Here is an 18150-nt window from a genome sequence, read left to right as displayed (position 1 = left end):
CCATGTCTCGGGCTTGAGTCTTCTCCCCTAGTGTCTGTCGACTGACAATAACGTGGGAAACACGGAGATGCGGGGACGGAACCCGCGGCGCCCAACTCCTCCCGCGAGCGCCGCACAGCCGTCTCTGCCCGTTAACTCAGCAAGGCTCGGGCCAGGCACGGGCTCCCCGCGCCCCCCGCCTCCGCGCCCCCCGCCTCCGCGCCCGGACCCCCGCGTCCCCGCGCCCGGACCCCCGCCTCCGCGCCCGGACCCCCGCGTCCCCGCGCCCGGACCCCCGCCTCCGCGCCCGCCCCGGCAAACCTAACCCGCGGGATTCGACCACTCTCCAGGAGAGCGTTCTCGAACCGACCTACAGCCAGAGAAAACGACGGTGACATTTGCTCCCCGCCCGCCAAACCTAAGCTCCCGCCACCACCCACCGGCAGGAGCCACGCCCACGGCCACGCCCACCACCGCGCCCCGCCCTCGCCGCGCCCACCCCTGCGGCCCCGGGAAGGGACCCAGCGTGACGTCACTGCTCACTTCCTCTGTAACCCTCCGCCAAGTGAAAAGGTAGTCCCCGGCCCACGGCGAGCCCGCGTCGCCCGTGCTGGGCAGCACAAAGAAATTCTGGGGTCCCTCCGAGCCCGGCTGTAGTTCCGAGGCCACGGAGCGGCCTCCCGGACGCCGCAAATCTGTCCTTGCCCGGAGCCGGCGGTGAAAGTAGTTCCGGCTTCCGAAGGCCGATGGGTCCCTCCGCGGCGGGGGAAAGAGGATGGCGACCCCGTCGATGCCGGAGCCGGAGAGGAACGCGGCGCCGGAGGCCTCAGGTGAGCGTCGGGTCGAGTGCGGCCGCCCCACTGCACCCTGCCCGGGAGGGGGGCCCCGCTGCGCGAGCACCCGGCGGCCAGGTCCCGGGCCCGGCGGGGCTGTCCGAACAGGGCCCCGGGGTCCCAGGCCCTTTAGTCGCTCTCGCACTTGCCTGAGCGGAAACCCGGCGCCGCCACAAGATGGCGCCGGGCCTGGAGCGCAGGCAGCGCCGGGGACAGCCCCGCGTCGCCAGGCCCCGAGACCGTCGCTGTCAGCCCCCTCCGCCGGGGAGCCAGGGGCGGGGGGAGCGAACCACTGACCCGGGGGGCCTGCGGGCTGTACCACCGACCCCGCACCGGGGGGACTCGGGGGGCCCGCGGGGCTGAGGCGCTGAGCCCGGACGGGGCTCACCGAGCGGGCCACCGTGCAGGGGCGGGGAAAGGGTCACGGTGACCGGCCAGGGACCACCCAGCCCGGCGGAGGCTCCTAGCCTGGGAGGCCGGGCTTCCTCGTCCTCTTCTGGGAGCGTCCCTCGCCGTACACGAGGAAGCCGTGCCTCGCCGGGGACTCAGTCTTTGCCTCTGCGAAATGGGCGCAGCGGTGCAGCTGGGTGGGCTGTGGCTGCCCACGGCGGGAAGGTGGCCCACGCGCTCCAACTCCGGCCACCTCTCCTCGCAGAGTGAAAGCCGCAGATCCCGCGGCCTCCGGTCAGGCAGCTCCCCGAGCCGATGGAGGAGAACGAGGTGGAGAGCAGTAGCGACGCGGCCCCTCGGCCCGGCGGGCCGGAGGAGCCCTCCGAGAGCGGCCTGGGCGTGGGCACCTCGGAAGCCGTGTCCGCGGACAGCAGCGACGCGGCGGCCGGCCCGGGGCCGGCGGAGGCCGACGACTCTGGCGTGGGACAGAGCTCGGACCGCGGCAGCTGTCTGGTACGCCCGGCGTGGCCGCGTGGGTGGAGGCGGGGACGCGGGCAGCGGCGCCTGGCCGGCCAGCGAGCTCGGCTGCTGGCTGATGTTGGTCGTTGGCGCTTTCGGGGGAGCCAGGCTCCGTGCCAGCCCCCGGGGCGGGTGTCGCTCCGCAGACCTCAGGCCTTATATGGCACGGAGCCACCGGCCCCGCATCTCACAGGAGCCACAGCGGGCGGCCAGGGCCAGGTCTCGGCTGGGGGCTCCCTGCGTGCGCAGGTGTCCCGGGCAAGTGCGGGCCCTGCCTTCCCCTGGTGGGCGGCCTGGGAGAGCCTGTCTGTGCGTGGGTCCGGAGCGCCGGCTGCCAGTGGACCCTCCGCTGGGCGCGCTCTGCAAGCCTTGTCCTCTGGGGCGCCCAGCGTCCAGCCGGGTTTCCACACCTGTGGGTGGGCGTGGCAGCCTCTCCGCGAGGACTGGACGGGTGACTAGGTGCCCAGCGCACGGCACGCACCTGCCACGTAGCGGTAGTGTCCCGGGCGTCAGCTGGTAGGGGTGCCTGGCGATGGCCCTCACCGTGCGTCCCCGGGGCTCCATTAGTTCAGCAGAGATGGGCCTGCACGTGCCCGGCATGTGCTGGGCCCTGGGCATAGAGCAGGGGACGTCACCATGCTGCGAGCATGGTGTGGTGCAGGGTACCGGCGGCTGCACCACGGAGGACAGAGGTCTGACCTTGGCCTTGGGGCGGGGTGAGCTGCGAAGAGGTAGCAGCTGTGAGAAGGCTGGGGCGTCCACCTGGGGACACTGCAGGAGGCAAGAAACAGGTGGAAATAGCTCCGCCCCTCACTCTGGGGTAGCCCCTGACCAGAGCCAGGGACCCCGGAAGCTGCTCCCTGGGGTCTCTGGAGGCTTCTCTGGCTGGTCCTCGCTGCGGCTGGGGGTCCGCTCACCATGCATCTGTCCGGCAAGCAGGAGCCGCCCTGCCTCATGGAGCCTCCTCCCGCCCTGTTCCCTGCCCCCCGCCCCCAGGAGGAGGTATCGGAAAGCAGCTGCAGCCCCGACCCTCTGCCCCACGGCTACCTCCCCGACTCCTCCTCCGTGTCCCGGGAGCCAGCTGCAGGCGTGGCGGGCGGGCCCCCGGCGCTGGTGCACTCCAGCGCGCTCCCGGACCCCAGCACCCTGGCCTCGGACTGCACCGCCTCCTCCTCGGACCTGGGCTCGGCCATCGACAGGATCATCGAGTCCACGCTCGGGCCCGACGTGATCCAGGGTGAGTCAGGCGGGGGCGAGGAGGGTGGCAGCAGGGAGGGGACGGGGGACACGTGTGTGTGTGTGTGCGCGTGCGCACGGGGGGGGGGGGGCTGTTCTAAACACTTCCTGTCCAGCACTGCTTGGGTCCTGCAGGCAGCGCAGGGGCAGGTGCAGAGGAGGTAGCTGTCCCCGCGCGCCGTGCTGGCCTGGGCCGGGTGCTCCTGGACTCTCCCCTCGGGGCTCTTGCTGTGAGGGGCCCACGGAGCCTGCCCGTGACAAGCACGGGGGCACAGCAAACCTCCGGGCGTAGCCCCTCAAACGCCGAGGGAGAGCCCCGCAGCCCATTCCCGAGAGCGTGACGCGGGAGCTGGGCCTCCACCTGGGGGAGCTTTGGAGAGGAAGGAGGAGGACTTTGCGGGCCTGGGGTCCTGCGTGACCAGTAGACTGCTGCGCGCGCCAACACAGGACCCACACCAACCTCCTGTGAGCCTGGCCGGGGGCCATGGACACCCGGAGACCCCGGGCTCAGAGGGGCCACGTGGCTGGCTTGTGGTCTCACGTTGGGCCAGGCCCACTCGCAGCCCAGAGTGGCGCCGTGGGTTCGGTACCTCCCCCAGGCCTTGTGACCCACCCCTCCCCTCCCCTCCCCCACTCCACCTTTGTCCAGGCTGCATCACTGTGACCAGTGCGGAAGATGGTGGGGCTGAGACCACCCGGTACCTGCTCCTGCAGGGCCCAGACGATGGTGAGACCCCGCAGCCCTGGGGGGGAGTTGGGGAGAAGGGTCTGCCACGCACTTCCATGGCAGGGAGGTTGGGGAGAAGGGTCTGCCATGAACTTCCGTGGCGGGAGGGGGAGGCAGTTGGAGAGAAGAGTCGCTACATACTTCCATAGCAGGTTGGCTCTGCTCTGGGCCTCAGTTTCCCTATTGGCAAAGTGGCTTTTGGAGGAAAATTTTGTTTGGAGATCATAGACCAGCGGAAGCGGGGCAGCTGGTGGCGCTCGTGGCCAGCCTTGTCCTCTGTTTACCCCCTCTGCAGGAGCCCCCATGACATCACCAATGTCGACTTCCACCCTGGCCCACAGCCTGGCAGCCATCGAGGCCCTGGCCGACGGCCCCACGTCCACGTCCACCTGCCTCGAGCCACCTGAGGAGGTGCGGGGCGGGCCCAGCTCACCAGCACAGCCACCCCCGGCCTCTGGCGCCGAGGAGCCAGACCTGCAGAGCCTGGAGGCCATGATGGAGGTGGTGGTGGTGCAGCAGTTCAAGTGCAAGATGTGCCAGTACCGGAGCAGCACCAAGGCCACGCTGCTGCGCCACATGCGTGAGCGGCACTTCCGGCCAGGTGCGTGCGTGGCGGCTGCCTGCCGGGGGCTGCACAGGGCTGGGTAGCTGGGAGCTGGCCCTGGCGAGCTTGTCTTACCACCCGCAGCCGCAGCCGCAGCTGGCAAGAAGGGCCGTGTGCGGAAGTGGGGTGCTGTGACCAGGACCCAGGAGGAGCAGGGGCCGGAGGAGGAGGAGGACGACGACATAGTAGACGCTGGCGCCATTGACGACCTAGAGGGTAGGCCACCCTGGGCTCCCACCCACCCAGTCAGGGAGCCCCTGCGGCTCACAGGAGGGCCAGGAGAGAGCAGTGGGCGTGGACACAGCTGTGGGCTCCCCACCCACCCACAGTCACGGAGCCCCTGCGGTTCACAGGAAGGCTGGGGGAGATGAGCGGGCAGAGACCCACAGTCAGAGAGCCCCTGTAGCTCACGGGAGGGCCAGGAGAGAGGAACGGGCATGGACACAGCCGTGGGCGCCCCACTCACAGTCACGGAGCCCCTGCGGCTCACGGGAGGGCCGGGAGAGAGGAACGGGCATGGACACAGCCGTGGGCGCCCACTCACAGTCACGGAGCCCCTGCGGCTCACGGGAGGGCCGGGAGAGGGGAACGGGCACGGCCACAGCCGTGGGTGCCCCGGGCTCCGAGCGCTCGCTCTGCTCCAGGACTGGTCTGTGCAGGTGGCATGCGGGGAAGGTCACGCTCGCCCTGCAGGCCTGTGACGCGGCAGAGACACCTGCGTATTTGCCGTTGTTTGGGGAACCATGTTTTTGGTTTTTATTTTTTTCAAGATTTATTTTACTTATGTGAAAGGCAGAGCGACAGAGTGAGGCAGAGACAGAGAGATCTCCCATCTGTTGGTTCACTCCCCAAGTGGCTGCAGGGGTCAAGCCTGGGCTAGGTCGAAGCCAGGAGCCAGGAGCTCCATCCAGGTCTCCCGCGTGGGTGCAGAAGCCTAAGTACTCGGGCCACCTGCTGCTGCTCTCCCAGGCGCCTAAGCCGGAGCTGGATGGGAAGTGGAGTTCCGGTGCGGGATCGGGCATCGCAGGTGGTGGTTTAACCCACGCACCATACCGCTGGCCCAGGAGCCATGGTTATAAAAAGACTGAGGGGAAGCTGAGGTTACTCTTATATTTCTTTAATATATTGAAAATGTTCTTTCAGCATGCAGTCATTAACAAGTCATGAGTGAATCATTTTACTTTTCTAGACATTTTTTTAAAAGACTTATTTGTTTATTTGAAAGGCAGAGTTACAGAGAGGCAGAGCCAGAGAGAGAGAAAGGTCTTTCATCTGCTGGTTTACTCAAATGGCCGCAATGGCCAGAGCCAGAGCTAAGCCAATCTGAAGCCAGGAGCCAGGAGCTTCTTCCGGGTCTTCCATGCAGGTGCAGGGGCCCAACCACTTGGGCCATCTTCCCAGGATGATGCTTTCCCAGGCCATAGCAGAGAGCTGGATCTGAAGTGGGGCAGCCGGGACTCGAACCAGTGCCCATTTGGGATGCCAGTAGTGCAGGTGGAGGCCCAGAGTGCTATGCCACAGTGCCAGCCCCAAGGCGCCTTTTTCTAACTCACGTGAAGGGCCACATGAACTTGTACAGGGATGGTGCTCACGGTCAGCCAGGGGCTGCCAAGAGGGCTTTCTGGAGGGGGCGTCATGGGTGGGCCTGAAGAGCAGGCAAGGGTGGGGAAATGGGCCTCTTCCCGGAGGAGTGGAGTAAGCCTCTGCCTGCCTCCACTGTCCCCAGAGGACAGCGACTACAACCCAGCCGAGGACGAGCCCCGCGGGCGGCAGCTGCGGCCCCAGCGCCCCAGCCCCAGCACCCCCAGAACCCGAAGGAGACCCGGCAGACCCCGGAAGGTGCCCCGCCTGGAGACGTCGGACCTCCCGGACGGTGAGACTGGGTCGTGGGAGGGGTCTCTGAGTGCGTGGTGCAGAGCAGCCCCTCCCCAGGGCCGGCCCGCAGCCTCCTGGGAGGGGAGGGGCCTTGCAGAGCCGGCCCTGTAGCTCAGCTTTCCGGAAGTAGCTTCCAGCGGTAAAGTCTCACAGCAAAACCGAAGTTCAGTCCTTGTGGCTGAACCGATGAGATAGGACCAAAATATCACTACCAAAATGACAACGGAGGGAAACGCGTGAGGCTGAGACAGTGGCCAGGAGCCCTGGCTTGAAGCCTTCGGGCCAGGGGCGGGGAGGAGCCAGTCGGGGCGTGTGCACCTGCTCTGGCTGCAAGCTCGTGGCGTGGCCCCGGGACCTCCTGTTCCATGTGAGTGAACGAAGGTGACAGCAGCACCTGCCCTTCAAGGCTGCTTTCAGCCTAAACATGCACACAGGACACGGTGGCTGCTGGGTACGTGCAGCGTGGGAGAACTGTTCGCTAGCCTCTTCCAGATAACTTCTGTACCGCGGTACGTGTGTGCAAGCACTCAGGCGCCCTGCACAGGTGGACACGCCTGGGTAGCCAGGCGCCCCCCCCCAGGCATCTGTGGCCCTGTTGGTTTTGGGGGGGCTCTGTTAAAGTCCTGTGCGGGCTGCAGAGGCGACATACTCCCATCGCTCTGGCTCCAGAAGCTACGCCATCAGCTGCAGCGAGGCCACCTCCCCACAACGCACGTGCCCTTGGGAGAGCAGCTAGGGCTGTCCCGGGAGGTCGCCAGAGCCGCGATGCCGGCACCCACGCGACAGCTGGGAGGGGTTTGGCACAGCAAGCCCGGGACAGAGCCGAGCCTGGAATGCAGGTCTCCTGGCTGCGAGGGTCCAGCAGGGCTGCCCTGTGACCCGGGCTCGCTGCGTTGCCCTGTTGCTGGCAGGGTCTTGACGGATTTGTGCCCGGCACCCTCGGCAGGTGTGGACGCAGAGCCTCTGGTGAGCTCCCAGAGTGGACAGAGCCCCCTGGCGCCACAGGACCCTGAGGCGCCCAGCTCCTCGGGCCCCGGACACCTGGCCGGCCGGGCCCTCCTGGAGCCGGGGGTGAGCCAGTCGGACGCGGAGAACGCGGCGCCCGGCTGCCCTGATGAGCCCGACGCCCTGCCCCGCCGCCGGGGGCGGCCCTCCAGGCGCTTCCTGGGCAAGAAGTACCGCAAGTAAGGAGGGTGAGCGCGGGCCGGGGCCGGGGCTGGACAGGGCCAGGCCGGGCTGGGGCCGGGCCGGGGCCGGGGGTGGACAGGGCGGGGGTGGACAAGCCCCGCCCAGCCAGGCCCCTCCGCCCCCCACCCGGCAGGTACTACTACAAGTCGCCCAAGCCGCTCCTGAGGCCCTACCTGTGCCGCATCTGCGGCTCGCGCTTCCTGTCGCACGACGACCTGCGCTTCCACGTCAACTCCCACGAGTCCGGAGACCCCCAGCTCTTCAAGTGCCTGCAGTGCAGCTACCGCTCCCGCCGCTGGTCCTCGCTCAAGGTGTGGCCACCGTTGGCCCGGGAAGGCGGAGGGAGCCGGTGGGGGTCCGCCCCCATGGCGCTGCCGGGGGTGGGGTTGCCGGGGCACGAGGGCTGCCAGCTCTTCCAGCCCTGCGGGATGTGGGGAGCGGGTTGTGCGGGGTTCAGTGGCCTCGCGTTTGCAGGCGAGCCGTTCCCACGGTGGGCATCGCCGGTTTGCTGCTGTCCCACCTCGGGCTGGTGCTCTGATTCGTGTGTTAGAAGGCCGTCCAGCAGAGGGCGGCAGCGAGCCTCAGGAGAGGGGCTGCTGCTCTAACCCCGGCGAGCCTGCAGCCCCGAGCAGCCCTGAGCCTTTCACCCAGCACCTGGAACTTCACCGTCGCGCGGCCCAGTGAGCCGTAGGTCCACAGTCCCAGTCTGCTTATTTCTAGAATATTTATTTATTTGTTTGAAAGGCAGAGAGAGAGAGATGCTATCTGCTGACTTCACTTCCCAGTGACCACAGCGCTGGGCCTGGGCAGGCTGGATCCCAGAACTCGCCCCAGGGCTCCCACACGGGTGGCAGGGGCCATCTCCCGCTGCTTTCAGGCACGTTAGCAGGCAGCTGGATCGGGGGCAGTCGCTGGGAGCCGGACCAGCACTCTGATCTGGGGTGCCAGCACTGCGCACGGCCGCCCCAGGAGGTGCAGGAGGCCTGACCGGGGCGACACAGTGGGCAGGCGTGGCCGGGGCTCCCTGTGCAGTGCTTCGTCCCGTGCACACTGGGGCGGTGGCCACGGGCTCCACAGGGGCGATGCCACATACATAGCACAGTGGGAAAGAAGTTCACTGGGGAGCCGTGCGGCCTGGGTTCAGTCCCAAGCCCTGTGACCGAAGGTCCCTTCACCCCGAGCCTCGGTTCCCTCCTTCGTCAGATGGGGGCTCAGGGGGGGTCCCTGGCCGGGGTGGTCCCCAGCCTTTGGAGGCCTTGCTCCTTGTAACAGCGTGTTTGTCGCCCCTCACTCCGGGAGCCTGATCCCGCAGTCACCACCAGGCTGTGGGCGCAACCAGGGAGGCCGGGCCCCAGCCTTGTCTCCCTGCCTCCCCAGGAGCACATGTTCAACCACGTGGGCAGCAAACCCTACAAGTGTGACGAGTGCAGCTACACCAGTGTCTACCGGAAGGACGTCATCCGGCACGCAGCCGTGCACAGCCGGGACCGGTTCGTGGGTGTGGGCGTGGGCGTGGGCGTGGGGTGGGGCCACCAGGTGGTGGGAGAGGGGAGGCCCAGGCTAACCATGGTTCCGAGTGCCTGCTGAGCCAGCCTGGTTTGTGGCCCGATGCAGGTGTGATGAGAAAGTTACAGCCTCTCATCCTGGGTGGTGTGGCTGAGAATAGGGTGACCGTAGGCCCTGAGCTCCCCAGTGCTCCCCCCAAGCTCCCTGGTGCTCCCCAGTGCTCCCCGGGGCTCCCCTGAGCTCCCCGGTGCAGCCTTCCCTGCTGTGAGCTTTAGCCTCATCTGCAAAGCGAGGACAGCTGTTGAGGACTGGAGGGGATTCCTCCCTGCACTCGCCCCCTGTGAGGCCTGGTGGTGCAGCCGCTGAGTGGGGGTGTGGCCTCTGGCCGGTTCACAGCGCGTGAGCCACACCAGGCGCAGAGGCACTGGGCCCGGGACCCAGTCTGACTGGCTCTGTGTGGAAGCCGGCTCTCCTGGGTGCTCACAGGGCTTCCCGCTTTTAAAAACAGTGAAAGAGGAGGTCTGTGACCAGATACTCTCAGAGTCACCCAAGTACACAGGCACACACCTGTGCTGCCGCATTCCTGCCTTGGGTCTTTAACGTGCAGGTGTGCTTCCTGATGGGGACAGGAAGTGTCCCTGCGCCCGGCCCCTCCCAGGGAACCCAGGGGGGAGGGCTATGGCAGGAGCAGCGTCCTCAGGCTGGCACAGGGAGCGGGGGTTCTGGGGTGTGTCTGGGGAGCTGTGGTCTAACTCCTAGGCCTTTCTTCCCCAGGAAGAAGAGGCCAGATCCGGTGAGTCTAGGGCCGTGGGCTGGGAAGGGAGCCTGCCTGGGGGCTGCTTCTAGGGGACTGATGGGGGGGGTGGGAAACGAGGTCTCACCCCTCCCTCCTCTCCCTCTCTCCACCGCGCCCCTTCCTGGTGTCCTCAGACCCCGAAGCTGAGCTCCTTCCCCTGCCCTGTGTGTGGCCGTGTGTACCCCATGCAGAAGAGACTCACGCAGCACCTGAAGACGCACAGCACGGAGAAGCCCCACATGTGCGACAAGGTGGGCGCGGGCGGGCGAGCCGGGGGCGGAGGGGACGGCGCCGGCACCCTGCGTCTGACTCTCCCCCACCCCTCACAGTGTGGCAAGTCCTTTAAGAAGCGCTACACCTTCAAGATGCACCTGCTAACGCACATCCAGGCGGTCGCCAACCGCAGGTACATCCCCCAGGCGGCCCAGGGCTGGGAGGGCCCCAGCGCGTCGCTCACCGTCCCGCTGGCTCTCCGCCCGCAGGTTCAAGTGCGAGTTCTGTGAGTTTGTCTGCGAGGACAAGAAGGCGCTGCTGAACCACCAGCTGTCACACGTCAGCGACAAGCCCTTCAAGTGCAGCTTCTGTCCCTACCGCACCTTCCGCGAGGACTTCCTGCTGTCCCACGTGGCGGTCAAGCACACAGGTCAGCCTGGCGTCCCCCGTGCCCGTGATCAGAGGCTCGGCTCTTGTCCTCGTCCATCCGTGGGAACAGCCGGCTCCCGCCGTGTACGGGGAGTCAGTTGCCTGGGTCGTGTTCGCTCTCCGCCGAGCTCCCCTGGCTGCTGTCTGGACAGCCCTGGCCCAGTTGCTTGCCCTCTCTGGGCCTTGCTTACTTGTGAAATGGAGAGATCAGAAGTGCCTGCCAGGCAGTTGTCGGGAAAGTGAGTTCTGTTGGTGCCCTGGGTCCTGTGAGCCCTGGGCGCTGGGGCCAGAGCTGGGGCACGCAGGCAGGGGAGCAGCGGCGGCGGCACGTGCGTGGCCCACAGAGACAGACGGGCAGAGCTGATTCGAGGCCCACCCCGTGCCCAGCCCTCTGGTCGGCACGCCGGAGCCTGGGGAAGGGGAACGGGGCCTCCCGTTGCCAGATTCCTGTCCACCCGGGGGAGGCGACTGAGGGTGTTGTGGTCATGGGGCTGGAAGACAGGAGTCTGCAGGGAGAAGGCGCGAGCGGTGTGGAGGGCGGCTCTGATCCACTCTGTCCTGCGCACCGGGATGGACAGAGGGACTGCTGGGAGAGTCAGCTGGAGAGGCCTCTGTGGCCAGGGCAGACTTCCTGGAAGAGGAGGGCTGGGCGGAGGGGTGGACGCAGCAGCCCGGACCTGTGCCTGCAGGGGCCAAGCCCTTCGCCTGTGAGTACTGCCACTTCAGCACGCGGCACAAGAAGAACCTGCGCCTCCACGTGCGGTGCCGGCACGCGAGCAGCTTCGAGGAGTGGGGGCGGCGCCACCCCGAGGAGCCCCCGTCCCGCCGGCGCCCCTTCTTCTCTCTGCAGCAGATTGAGGAGCTGAAGCAGCAGCACCGTGCAGCCCCCGCGCCGCCCCCCAGCCCCCCGGGACCTGCCGAGGTAGGCTCCCAGAGCAGGGCGCCGCCACGCCGGGCTGCAGCGGCCTCCCGTGGGCGACAGCAAAACGATTCCCACTTCCCTGGACTTGCTAGGGGGGGCTGGGTCCCACGTGCTGCCGCCCTGAGCTTAGCCTCGCGGTGGCTTCCTGGGCCAGTAGGAGGAATGGAAGTAGAATGGCTTATTCTCTCGCGCAGAGGATCCCACAGGGAGCCACCCAGAGCTGGCACGGCCCCTGAGAGCCATCAGGGACCAAGCTCTGTCAGTCTAGGCATATGACCTCCTCCTTTGTAATAGCTTCGCAGTGCAGGTGCGTTGCAGGGGCACCAGGTATTCTAGCCACATCCCAAGCAGGAAGGAGGAGGAAAGGGTGGAGAGGGTGCCTGTTGCCCTCACAAACTGTACCAGAAGTTCCCTGCTTAGCTACATGGCCACTCTTGGCTGAGCTGCGAGGGAGGGGAGAAGCGTGGTCTTGGAGCTGGATACGTGGCCCTCCCCCGTGAACCTCAGAGTTCTCTTACCAAGAAGGAGGGGAGGCTGGGTCCAGGGCCAGCTGCCCGCAGCCCCAGAAGGGCGGCCCCCACCGGGTGCTGGCGGAGCGCCCCGGGTTCAGGTCCTCGCCCCACTTCCGATGAGAGTCACTTCACCCTCCCAGCCTCGGCTGGTCTGTGCGGAGCGTGGTGCTGGTAAATACCTCGCAAGGTGATTTTAGACAAGCCGACCCGTGGGGAATGCCTGACCCGTGGGAGGTGGGAGGGGCTTGAAGCGGGCTGGAGTGTGGGCCGCCCCTTCTCAGGCTTGGCCGTGCCCCCGCCCCACAGATGGCTCCAGAGGCAGCACCTCTGCAGTCCCCGGAGACGCCACCCCTGCTCTGCTCCGACAGCCTGGGCGGCGCCACCATCATCTACCAGCAAGGTGAGCTCTGAGGGGTGCTGAGAGCCCTAGGAGCCGCCCCTGGTGGGGGTTCCCCTGGGGCTCTGGAGGACGGGGTGCCCTGTCTCAGACGTGGGCCCCTCCCCGCCCAGGAGCCGAGGAGTCCACCGCGATGGCCACGCAGACTGCCTTGGATCTGCTGCTGAACATGAGCGCTCAGCGGGAGCTGGGGGGCGCGGCCCTGCAGGTGAGCCGCGCGTCACCGGGAGCACCTAGTGGGGGCAGGAGAGACCCACTGAAACCCAGTGGGCAGCCCCACGAGCCCCCGGAGGTCAGGATCTCCCGAGGCCCGGTGCTGGCTGCCACAGCAGCGTGTGCTGTCCCTGCGCCTGTTCCTCCGCTGTGGCCACCCAGCCCGTGGGTGCTCCCCAGCGCCTGCGCTGGCCTCCCATCTCGCGGGTCCCTGTGCAGCCTGACTCCCAGGGCCCTGTCTAGCTCAGGCCTCTCTTGCTCAGCAGCCTGTCCCGTCAGGCCCACCATGCCTCCTCGAGCTCGTCTCGCCCCCCGGCCCGCCCAGCTGCCTGCGGGCGCCACCACACCGCCCTCCCTGCCCCTGCTCAGCCAGCCCTTCTCCGAGGCGGGGGGACGTTCCTTAGTACCTCCCCTGGCCCAGCCTCCTGAGAAGATGGAGGGAGTAGGATGTGTAAGGGCAGAAATCCCTGGCACCTGCAGCCAGGGTGGGACAACCCACTCCACGGAGGAGGGAAATCCTCACGTCCGTCTTTTAGCCTTGGCCTTTGGTGCCTCCCTTCCTGGAAGGTCTCCCCCAGCCTTTACCCCAAGACTGTGGAGACGTTCATTTGTGGTTTTTCCCTACGGATCCATTTTTCACATTTGAGTCCTTACTCCATGAGGAGTTCACCTTGGGCATCTACAAAAAGGTAGACGTCCTTGTTTCGTTCCTAAGAGATCAGCATCCTATTTTTAAAGGATTCATTATTTTATTTTGAAAGAGTTACAGAGACAGACAGAGATCTTCCATCTGCCGGTTCTCTCCCCAGATGGCCACAAAGGCCAGGGCTGGGTCAGGCTGAAGCCAGGAGCCTGGAGCTCCATCCAGGGCTCTGTGTGGGTGGCAGGGGTCCTGGTGCTTGAGCCATTGTCTGCTTTGCCAGGTGCATTAGCAGGGACCCAGAGGGGAAGTAGAGCAGCTGGGACAGCACCTGCGGGATGCCGGCATTGCAGGCGGCAGCTCAGCCTGCTGCGCCGCAGCGCCGGCCGTGTTTGGTTTTCCGTTGGTGTAGGCAGTGACTCATATTCCTGAATTTTCAACTGCTTTTCTGAAGCCCGGAAGTAGAATAGGTGGGCCAGAGGTGTGGGCCCTGGTGGGAGGTGTACCAGTTTGCACCCTCACCCACGTCGGGTGTCGGCACTCACGCATCTTGTGCCAGCCTGGGAGGGGGCGTTGCACGCTCTCCACGTGTCCTGGTGTGGTTATAAACGAGGAGCAGGAACCTGGATTGTGCCGACGAGTGGCAGGGCCTGGGGCCTCACCGGAATATGGCTGCACCTTGAGGCACGCGAGAAGGGTCAGTCCCTTTGTCACGGGTCCTGCCCATCGTGCCCTGTGGTGCCATTGCAGGTGGCCGTGGTGAAATCGGAGGATGTGGGAGCAGGGCTAGCATCCCCTGGTGGGGAGCCCTCCCCCGAAGGCACCGCTCCACAGGTGGTCACCCTCCACGTGGCAGAGCGGGGGGCCGGCGTGGCAGCTGAGAGCCAGCTGGGCTCCCCTGACCTGCAGCAGATCACCCTGGCCTCCGGTCCCTTTGGTGGGGCTGGCTACAGTGTCATCACAGCTCCCCCTATGGAGGAGGGGACATCAGCTCCTGGTACACCCTACAGGTGAGACCTGCCCCCTCGCAGCCTTTTATAGGCGTGCTGGGGCAGTCAGATGCGGGCCCCCCCACCCAAGCCGAGGTGGAGCGGGGCTGGCTGTCCTGCGGAATCAGGCGCCACCATTTCCTGATGCCTAGGGGCTCCAGCACTCAGCACCGTGATTTACCTAACGCACTCCGTGAGATCCACGTTTGCCATTGTACAAGCCGGGCTCAGGCCCAGGCCCAGGAGGTTAAGCGACTGGCCAGAGACACGCGGGAGCCAAGGGCATCTGAACCCTGGTCCCTTTGGTTCCCAAGCCCACATGCTCTTTGCCTTGGGGGATCCCAGGTGCCTCCCATCCCAGACATTCAGTGGCTGCCCTCGGCTTCCCTGCAGTGGGCGGCCTGGGGCAGAAGTGCTGGGTGTTCACTGAACCCTTGGGCCACATGAAGGAGCCCCGAGTCCCTGTGCCACACTTCAGCTGGGATGGGATCAGGATCCCTGGACCAGCACCCGAACAGGCCAGTCTCAGGGTCTACCATCTGCTCTCGGGCTAGGGGGACCTGTTAGCCCTGTGTCCCTCATCAGCGGGGTCCTCCGTGGGGCCAGCCTCATGGTGGCAGTCACCCTGTACGCACCCTCTTGGCCTGGCCCTGCCCTGTGCTCATGCTGCGTTTGGCCACACCTGGTTCAGACCCCTGGGGCCCTTTGCCCGGCTGGCCGTGCCCACTGTCGTGCCCAGCAAGGGGACAGGGGTCACCACCTTTTGAGCAGGGGTTATGCTGGGTGCCTGGTTCCCATCACACAAGATGGCAGAGGGTCAGCCTGGGACAGGGCAAGGCCAGGCCCTCTGACTTGACTCCCTCTGGGGTCTCCAGCCTCCTAGGACCTGGCCTTACCCCTCCCCTTCTCTGCCCACAGCGAGGAGCCCGCAGGGGAGGCAGCCCAGGCTGTGGTTGTGAGCGACACCCTGAAAGAAGCCAGTACCCACTACATCATGGCCGCCGACGGCACCCAGCTGCACCACATCGAGGTGGGGCTTGGGGTGGCCTAGCCCGGGCCGCGTCCCTGCTCTCGCCTGCCTCCCCAGCCCCTCATGCCCTCTGGTCTCTCCGCAGCTGACTGCAGATGGCTCCATCTCCTTCCCAAGTCCGGATTCCCTGGCCTCTGGAGCCAAGTGGCCCCTGCTGCAGTGTGGGGGTCTTCCCAGAGACGGCCCTGAGCCCCCTTCTCCGGCCAAGACCCACCAGGCGGGGGACTCTGAGAGCTCTGCCTCCCCTCCTCCTGCAGCCAGTAAAGCCCTGGGCCTGGCGGTGCCCCCCTCGCCCCCGTCTGCAGCCGCCACGGCGTCAAAGAAGTTTTCCTGCAAGATCTGTGCCGAGGCCTTCCCGGGCCGGGCAGAGATGGAGAGTCACAAACGGGCCCACGCCGGGCCCAGTGCCTTCAAGTGTCCGGACTGCCCCTTCAGTGCCCGCCAGTGGCCCGAGGTCCGGGTAGGTGCTGCGCATCCCCACCCCCACCTCTCTGTCACTCACTGGGCCACCTGTCTGTAAAACACCCCTTCTTCCGGGCAGCTCCGCCCACCAGGGCCAGACGCCACTCAGCCAGTCCCGGGAGAGCTCATCCCGGTCAGGAGACAAGACGTTGACGCCAGGGTGCCCAGTGTGACGCAGGCGTGCGGGCGCAGAGCCTAGCACAGGTCACTGGACTCGGGCACTGAGGCATGATGGCAGGCGGCCGGTCAGGGACTGGCACTGCTTGTCACTGAGGGCGCAGGGGTGCGGGGCAAGGAGGCAGGCTCCTAGTGTACCTCGTCCTCAGAGCTCAGTGAGGGCCAGGCCTCGAGCCAGCCCTCCAGATGGGGGGCAGGCCCAGCGAGGCAGGACCAAGCCCAGAGTGTCAGACCCACTGTTCGTCCTCAGCACCTGAGCGCCTCTGGCTGAGCAGACGGAGCCAGGCCCGCGTTTTCCAGGGGACCGTGGGGAGCGCGCCAGGCCCGCGTTTTCCAGGGGACCGTGGGGAGCGAGCCTCTGGCCTGCTGCGTTCTTGTCCTCGATGTGCTGTGTGCGCGTGCCCAGCCCCTTGCTTGTTTCCAGGCAGTCACTGGCTCCCTGTGGGAGCCGGGGACGCACTGCACCTGCCCAACTCCGCCCTCCCGCAGGCCCACATGGCGCAGCACTCCAGCCTGCGGCCCCACCAGTGCAGCCAGTGCAGCTTCGCCTCCAAGAACAAGAAGGACCTGCGGCGGCACGTGCTTACCCACACCAACGAGAAGCCTTTCGCCTGCCACCTGTGTGGACAGCGGTGAGGTGGGGGCACCGGCGGGGGGCTGCTGGGCGCAACTGCTGCAGCCGCTTGAGCTTCTGCCTTCTCCCTGTCAGCTTCAACCGTAATGGGCACCTTAAGTTTCACATCCAGCGGCTGCACAGTCCTGATGGGAGGAAATCAGGGACCCCCACAGCCAGGACCCCCACGCGGACCCCAACACAGACCATCATCCTAAACAGTGATGAGGAGACACTGGCCACACTGCACAGTGAGCTGCCCTGGGACAGGGAGGGCATGGGGGGGCACCGCGTGGCACTGGCCACACTGCAGTGAGCTGCCCTGGGATGGAGTTGGGGGGCACAGTGAGCTGCCCTGGGATGGAGTAGGTGGGGGGCACAGTGAGCTGCCCTGGGATGGAGTAGGTGGGGGGCACAGCGTGGGTCCAGACTTGAGCCACTGCCCCAGAAGCCTCTTCTAGACTTGGGGCCTTCAGCGAGCATCCTCCCCTCTCTGTCCAGCGGCCCTGCAGTCAGGTCACGGAGTCCTGGGCCCAGAGCGGCTACAGCAGGCACTGGGCCAGGAACACATCATCGTGGCCCAAGAACAGACGGTGACCAATCAGGTAAGAGCCAGGACTGGAGGCCCCGCTGGCGAGTCATGGGCAGGGGTGGTGGCGGAGAGTGCCGAGGCTAGAGCTGGCTTGGCCCCGGCAGGAGGAAGCAACGTACATCCAGGAGATCACCACGGCCGATGGCCAGACGGTGCAGCATCTGGTGACCTCTGACAACCAGGTGAGCCGCCCACGGGCCTGGGAAAGAACAGTTCTTCCCAAACCGCCCCTCCCAGGGTCCAGGCTTGCTGGGTAGCCCTGAGTCTTCCCAGCCGGACTCCTAGTGAGCAGGGCCCTAGCACCTGCCTCCCCCCTCTCAGGTGCAGTACATCATCTCCCAGGATGGGGTCCAGCACTTGCTCCCTCAGGAATACGTCGTGGTGCCTGAAGGCCATCATATCCAGGTGGGCCAGGCCTGGGTCGCGGGGCGAGCCTAGGGGCGGCTACGCAGCCTCCTCCCTGGGGTCACCGGCTGGCTCCCTCTGCAGGTGCAGGAGGGTCAGATCACGCACATCCAGTATGAACAAGGGACCCCATTCCTTCAGGAGCCCCAGGTAGGCCCTGGGTTCAGGCAGAGCCGGACAAGGGCGTGGCCCTGCAGGGCCGGCTCTCACCAGCTTCTCCCCCCTAGATCCAGTATGTGCCTGTGTCCCCAGGCCAGCAGCTTGTCACACAGGCACAACTTGAGGCTGCCGCACACTCGGCTGTCACAGGTATGGAGCTGGACCCTGAGGGCCATGGGGGCTGGGTCCCGGGCCTCACTCCCAGGGCCTCAGGCTCACCCTGCTTCCCCCCCCCCCCCCCGGCAGCGGTGGCCGATGCTGCCATGGCTCAAGCCCAGGGCCTGTATGGCACAGAGGAGGCAGTGCCCGAGCACATTCAACAGCTGCAGCACCAGGGCATTGAGTACGATGTCATCACCCTGACGGACGACTGAGCCCCAGGGGCCAACGCAGACCATGGAGTCGGGCCAGCCCTTCTGGGGGCGGGAGGACCCGCCTGGGTGTACCTCTCTTTCCCCTTGGGGTCCCCAGATCCTGGGCAGCAGCATCCACTCACGCCAAGGGAGCCAGACGTGTGCTGCTGGGGTTGGGGGCAGCCATGGGCCTCGCCAGGACACACTGGGGGCCCTAGCCTGCGGGCAGGCTTTAGGAGAGAAATTTATTTTTGTTTGCATGGACCCACTGGGCCCTCAGTCTCAATAAAGGGACCAGAGTCCAGGCCTGGCCAGCTTGCTTTGTCCTCTTATTGCTACAGCCTGCACAAGCAAAGGCCACTCCAGTGGGGTCATAAGGTGCAGGCTGCCT

The 18150-nt window shown here is 66.4% G+C and overlaps 1 protein-coding gene across 1 annotated transcript; it reads left to right on the top strand.

The window, feature by feature from the left end:
- Positions 1-704: 704 nt before the first annotated feature.
- ZNF335 (zinc finger protein 335) lies at positions 705-18052 on the top strand. The gene is made up of 28 exons (XM_062204281.1): positions 705-809; positions 1468-1715; positions 2718-2958; positions 3607-3684; positions 3980-4285; positions 4373-4504; positions 6015-6161; positions 7110-7347; positions 7485-7662; positions 8729-8841; positions 9632-9650; positions 9788-9904; positions 9983-10059; positions 10136-10296; positions 10985-11217; positions 12036-12129; positions 12240-12334; positions 13730-13989; positions 14887-14998; positions 15084-15458; positions 16127-16269; positions 16347-16501; positions 16752-16855; positions 16947-17024; positions 17164-17247; positions 17332-17397; positions 17475-17556; positions 17653-18052. The coding sequence occupies exons 2-28, from the start codon at positions 1518-1520 to the stop codon at positions 17778-17780; spliced, it is 4014 nt and encodes a 1337-aa protein (XP_062060265.1). The 5' UTR covers positions 705-809; positions 1468-1517; the 3' UTR covers positions 17781-18052.
- Positions 18053-18150: the final 98 nt, after the last annotated feature.

This window comes from Lepus europaeus, chromosome 10 (genome assembly GCF_033115175.1).
Source record: "Lepus europaeus isolate LE1 chromosome 10, mLepTim1.pri, whole genome shotgun sequence".
Taxonomy (NCBI): Eukaryota; Metazoa; Chordata; class Mammalia; order Lagomorpha; family Leporidae; genus Lepus; species Lepus europaeus.
The sequence above is the reverse complement of the archived record's forward strand: the minus strand, read 5'-3'. Positions and strand labels throughout refer to the sequence as shown.

Coding starts and splice junctions, on each gene's coding strand:
- ZNF335 (XM_062204281.1), top strand. CDS start 1,518: ATGGAGGAGAACGAGGTGGAGAGCAGTAGCGACGCGGCCCCTCGGCCC. Junction 10,297..10,984: donor CGTGGCGGTCAAGCACACAG/GTCAGCCTGGCG, acceptor CTGTGCCTGCAG/GGGCCAAGCCCTTCGCCTGT. Junction 17,557..17,652: donor CGCACACTCGGCTGTCACAG/GTATGGAGCTGG, acceptor CCCCCCCGGCAG/CGGTGGCCGATGCTGCCATG.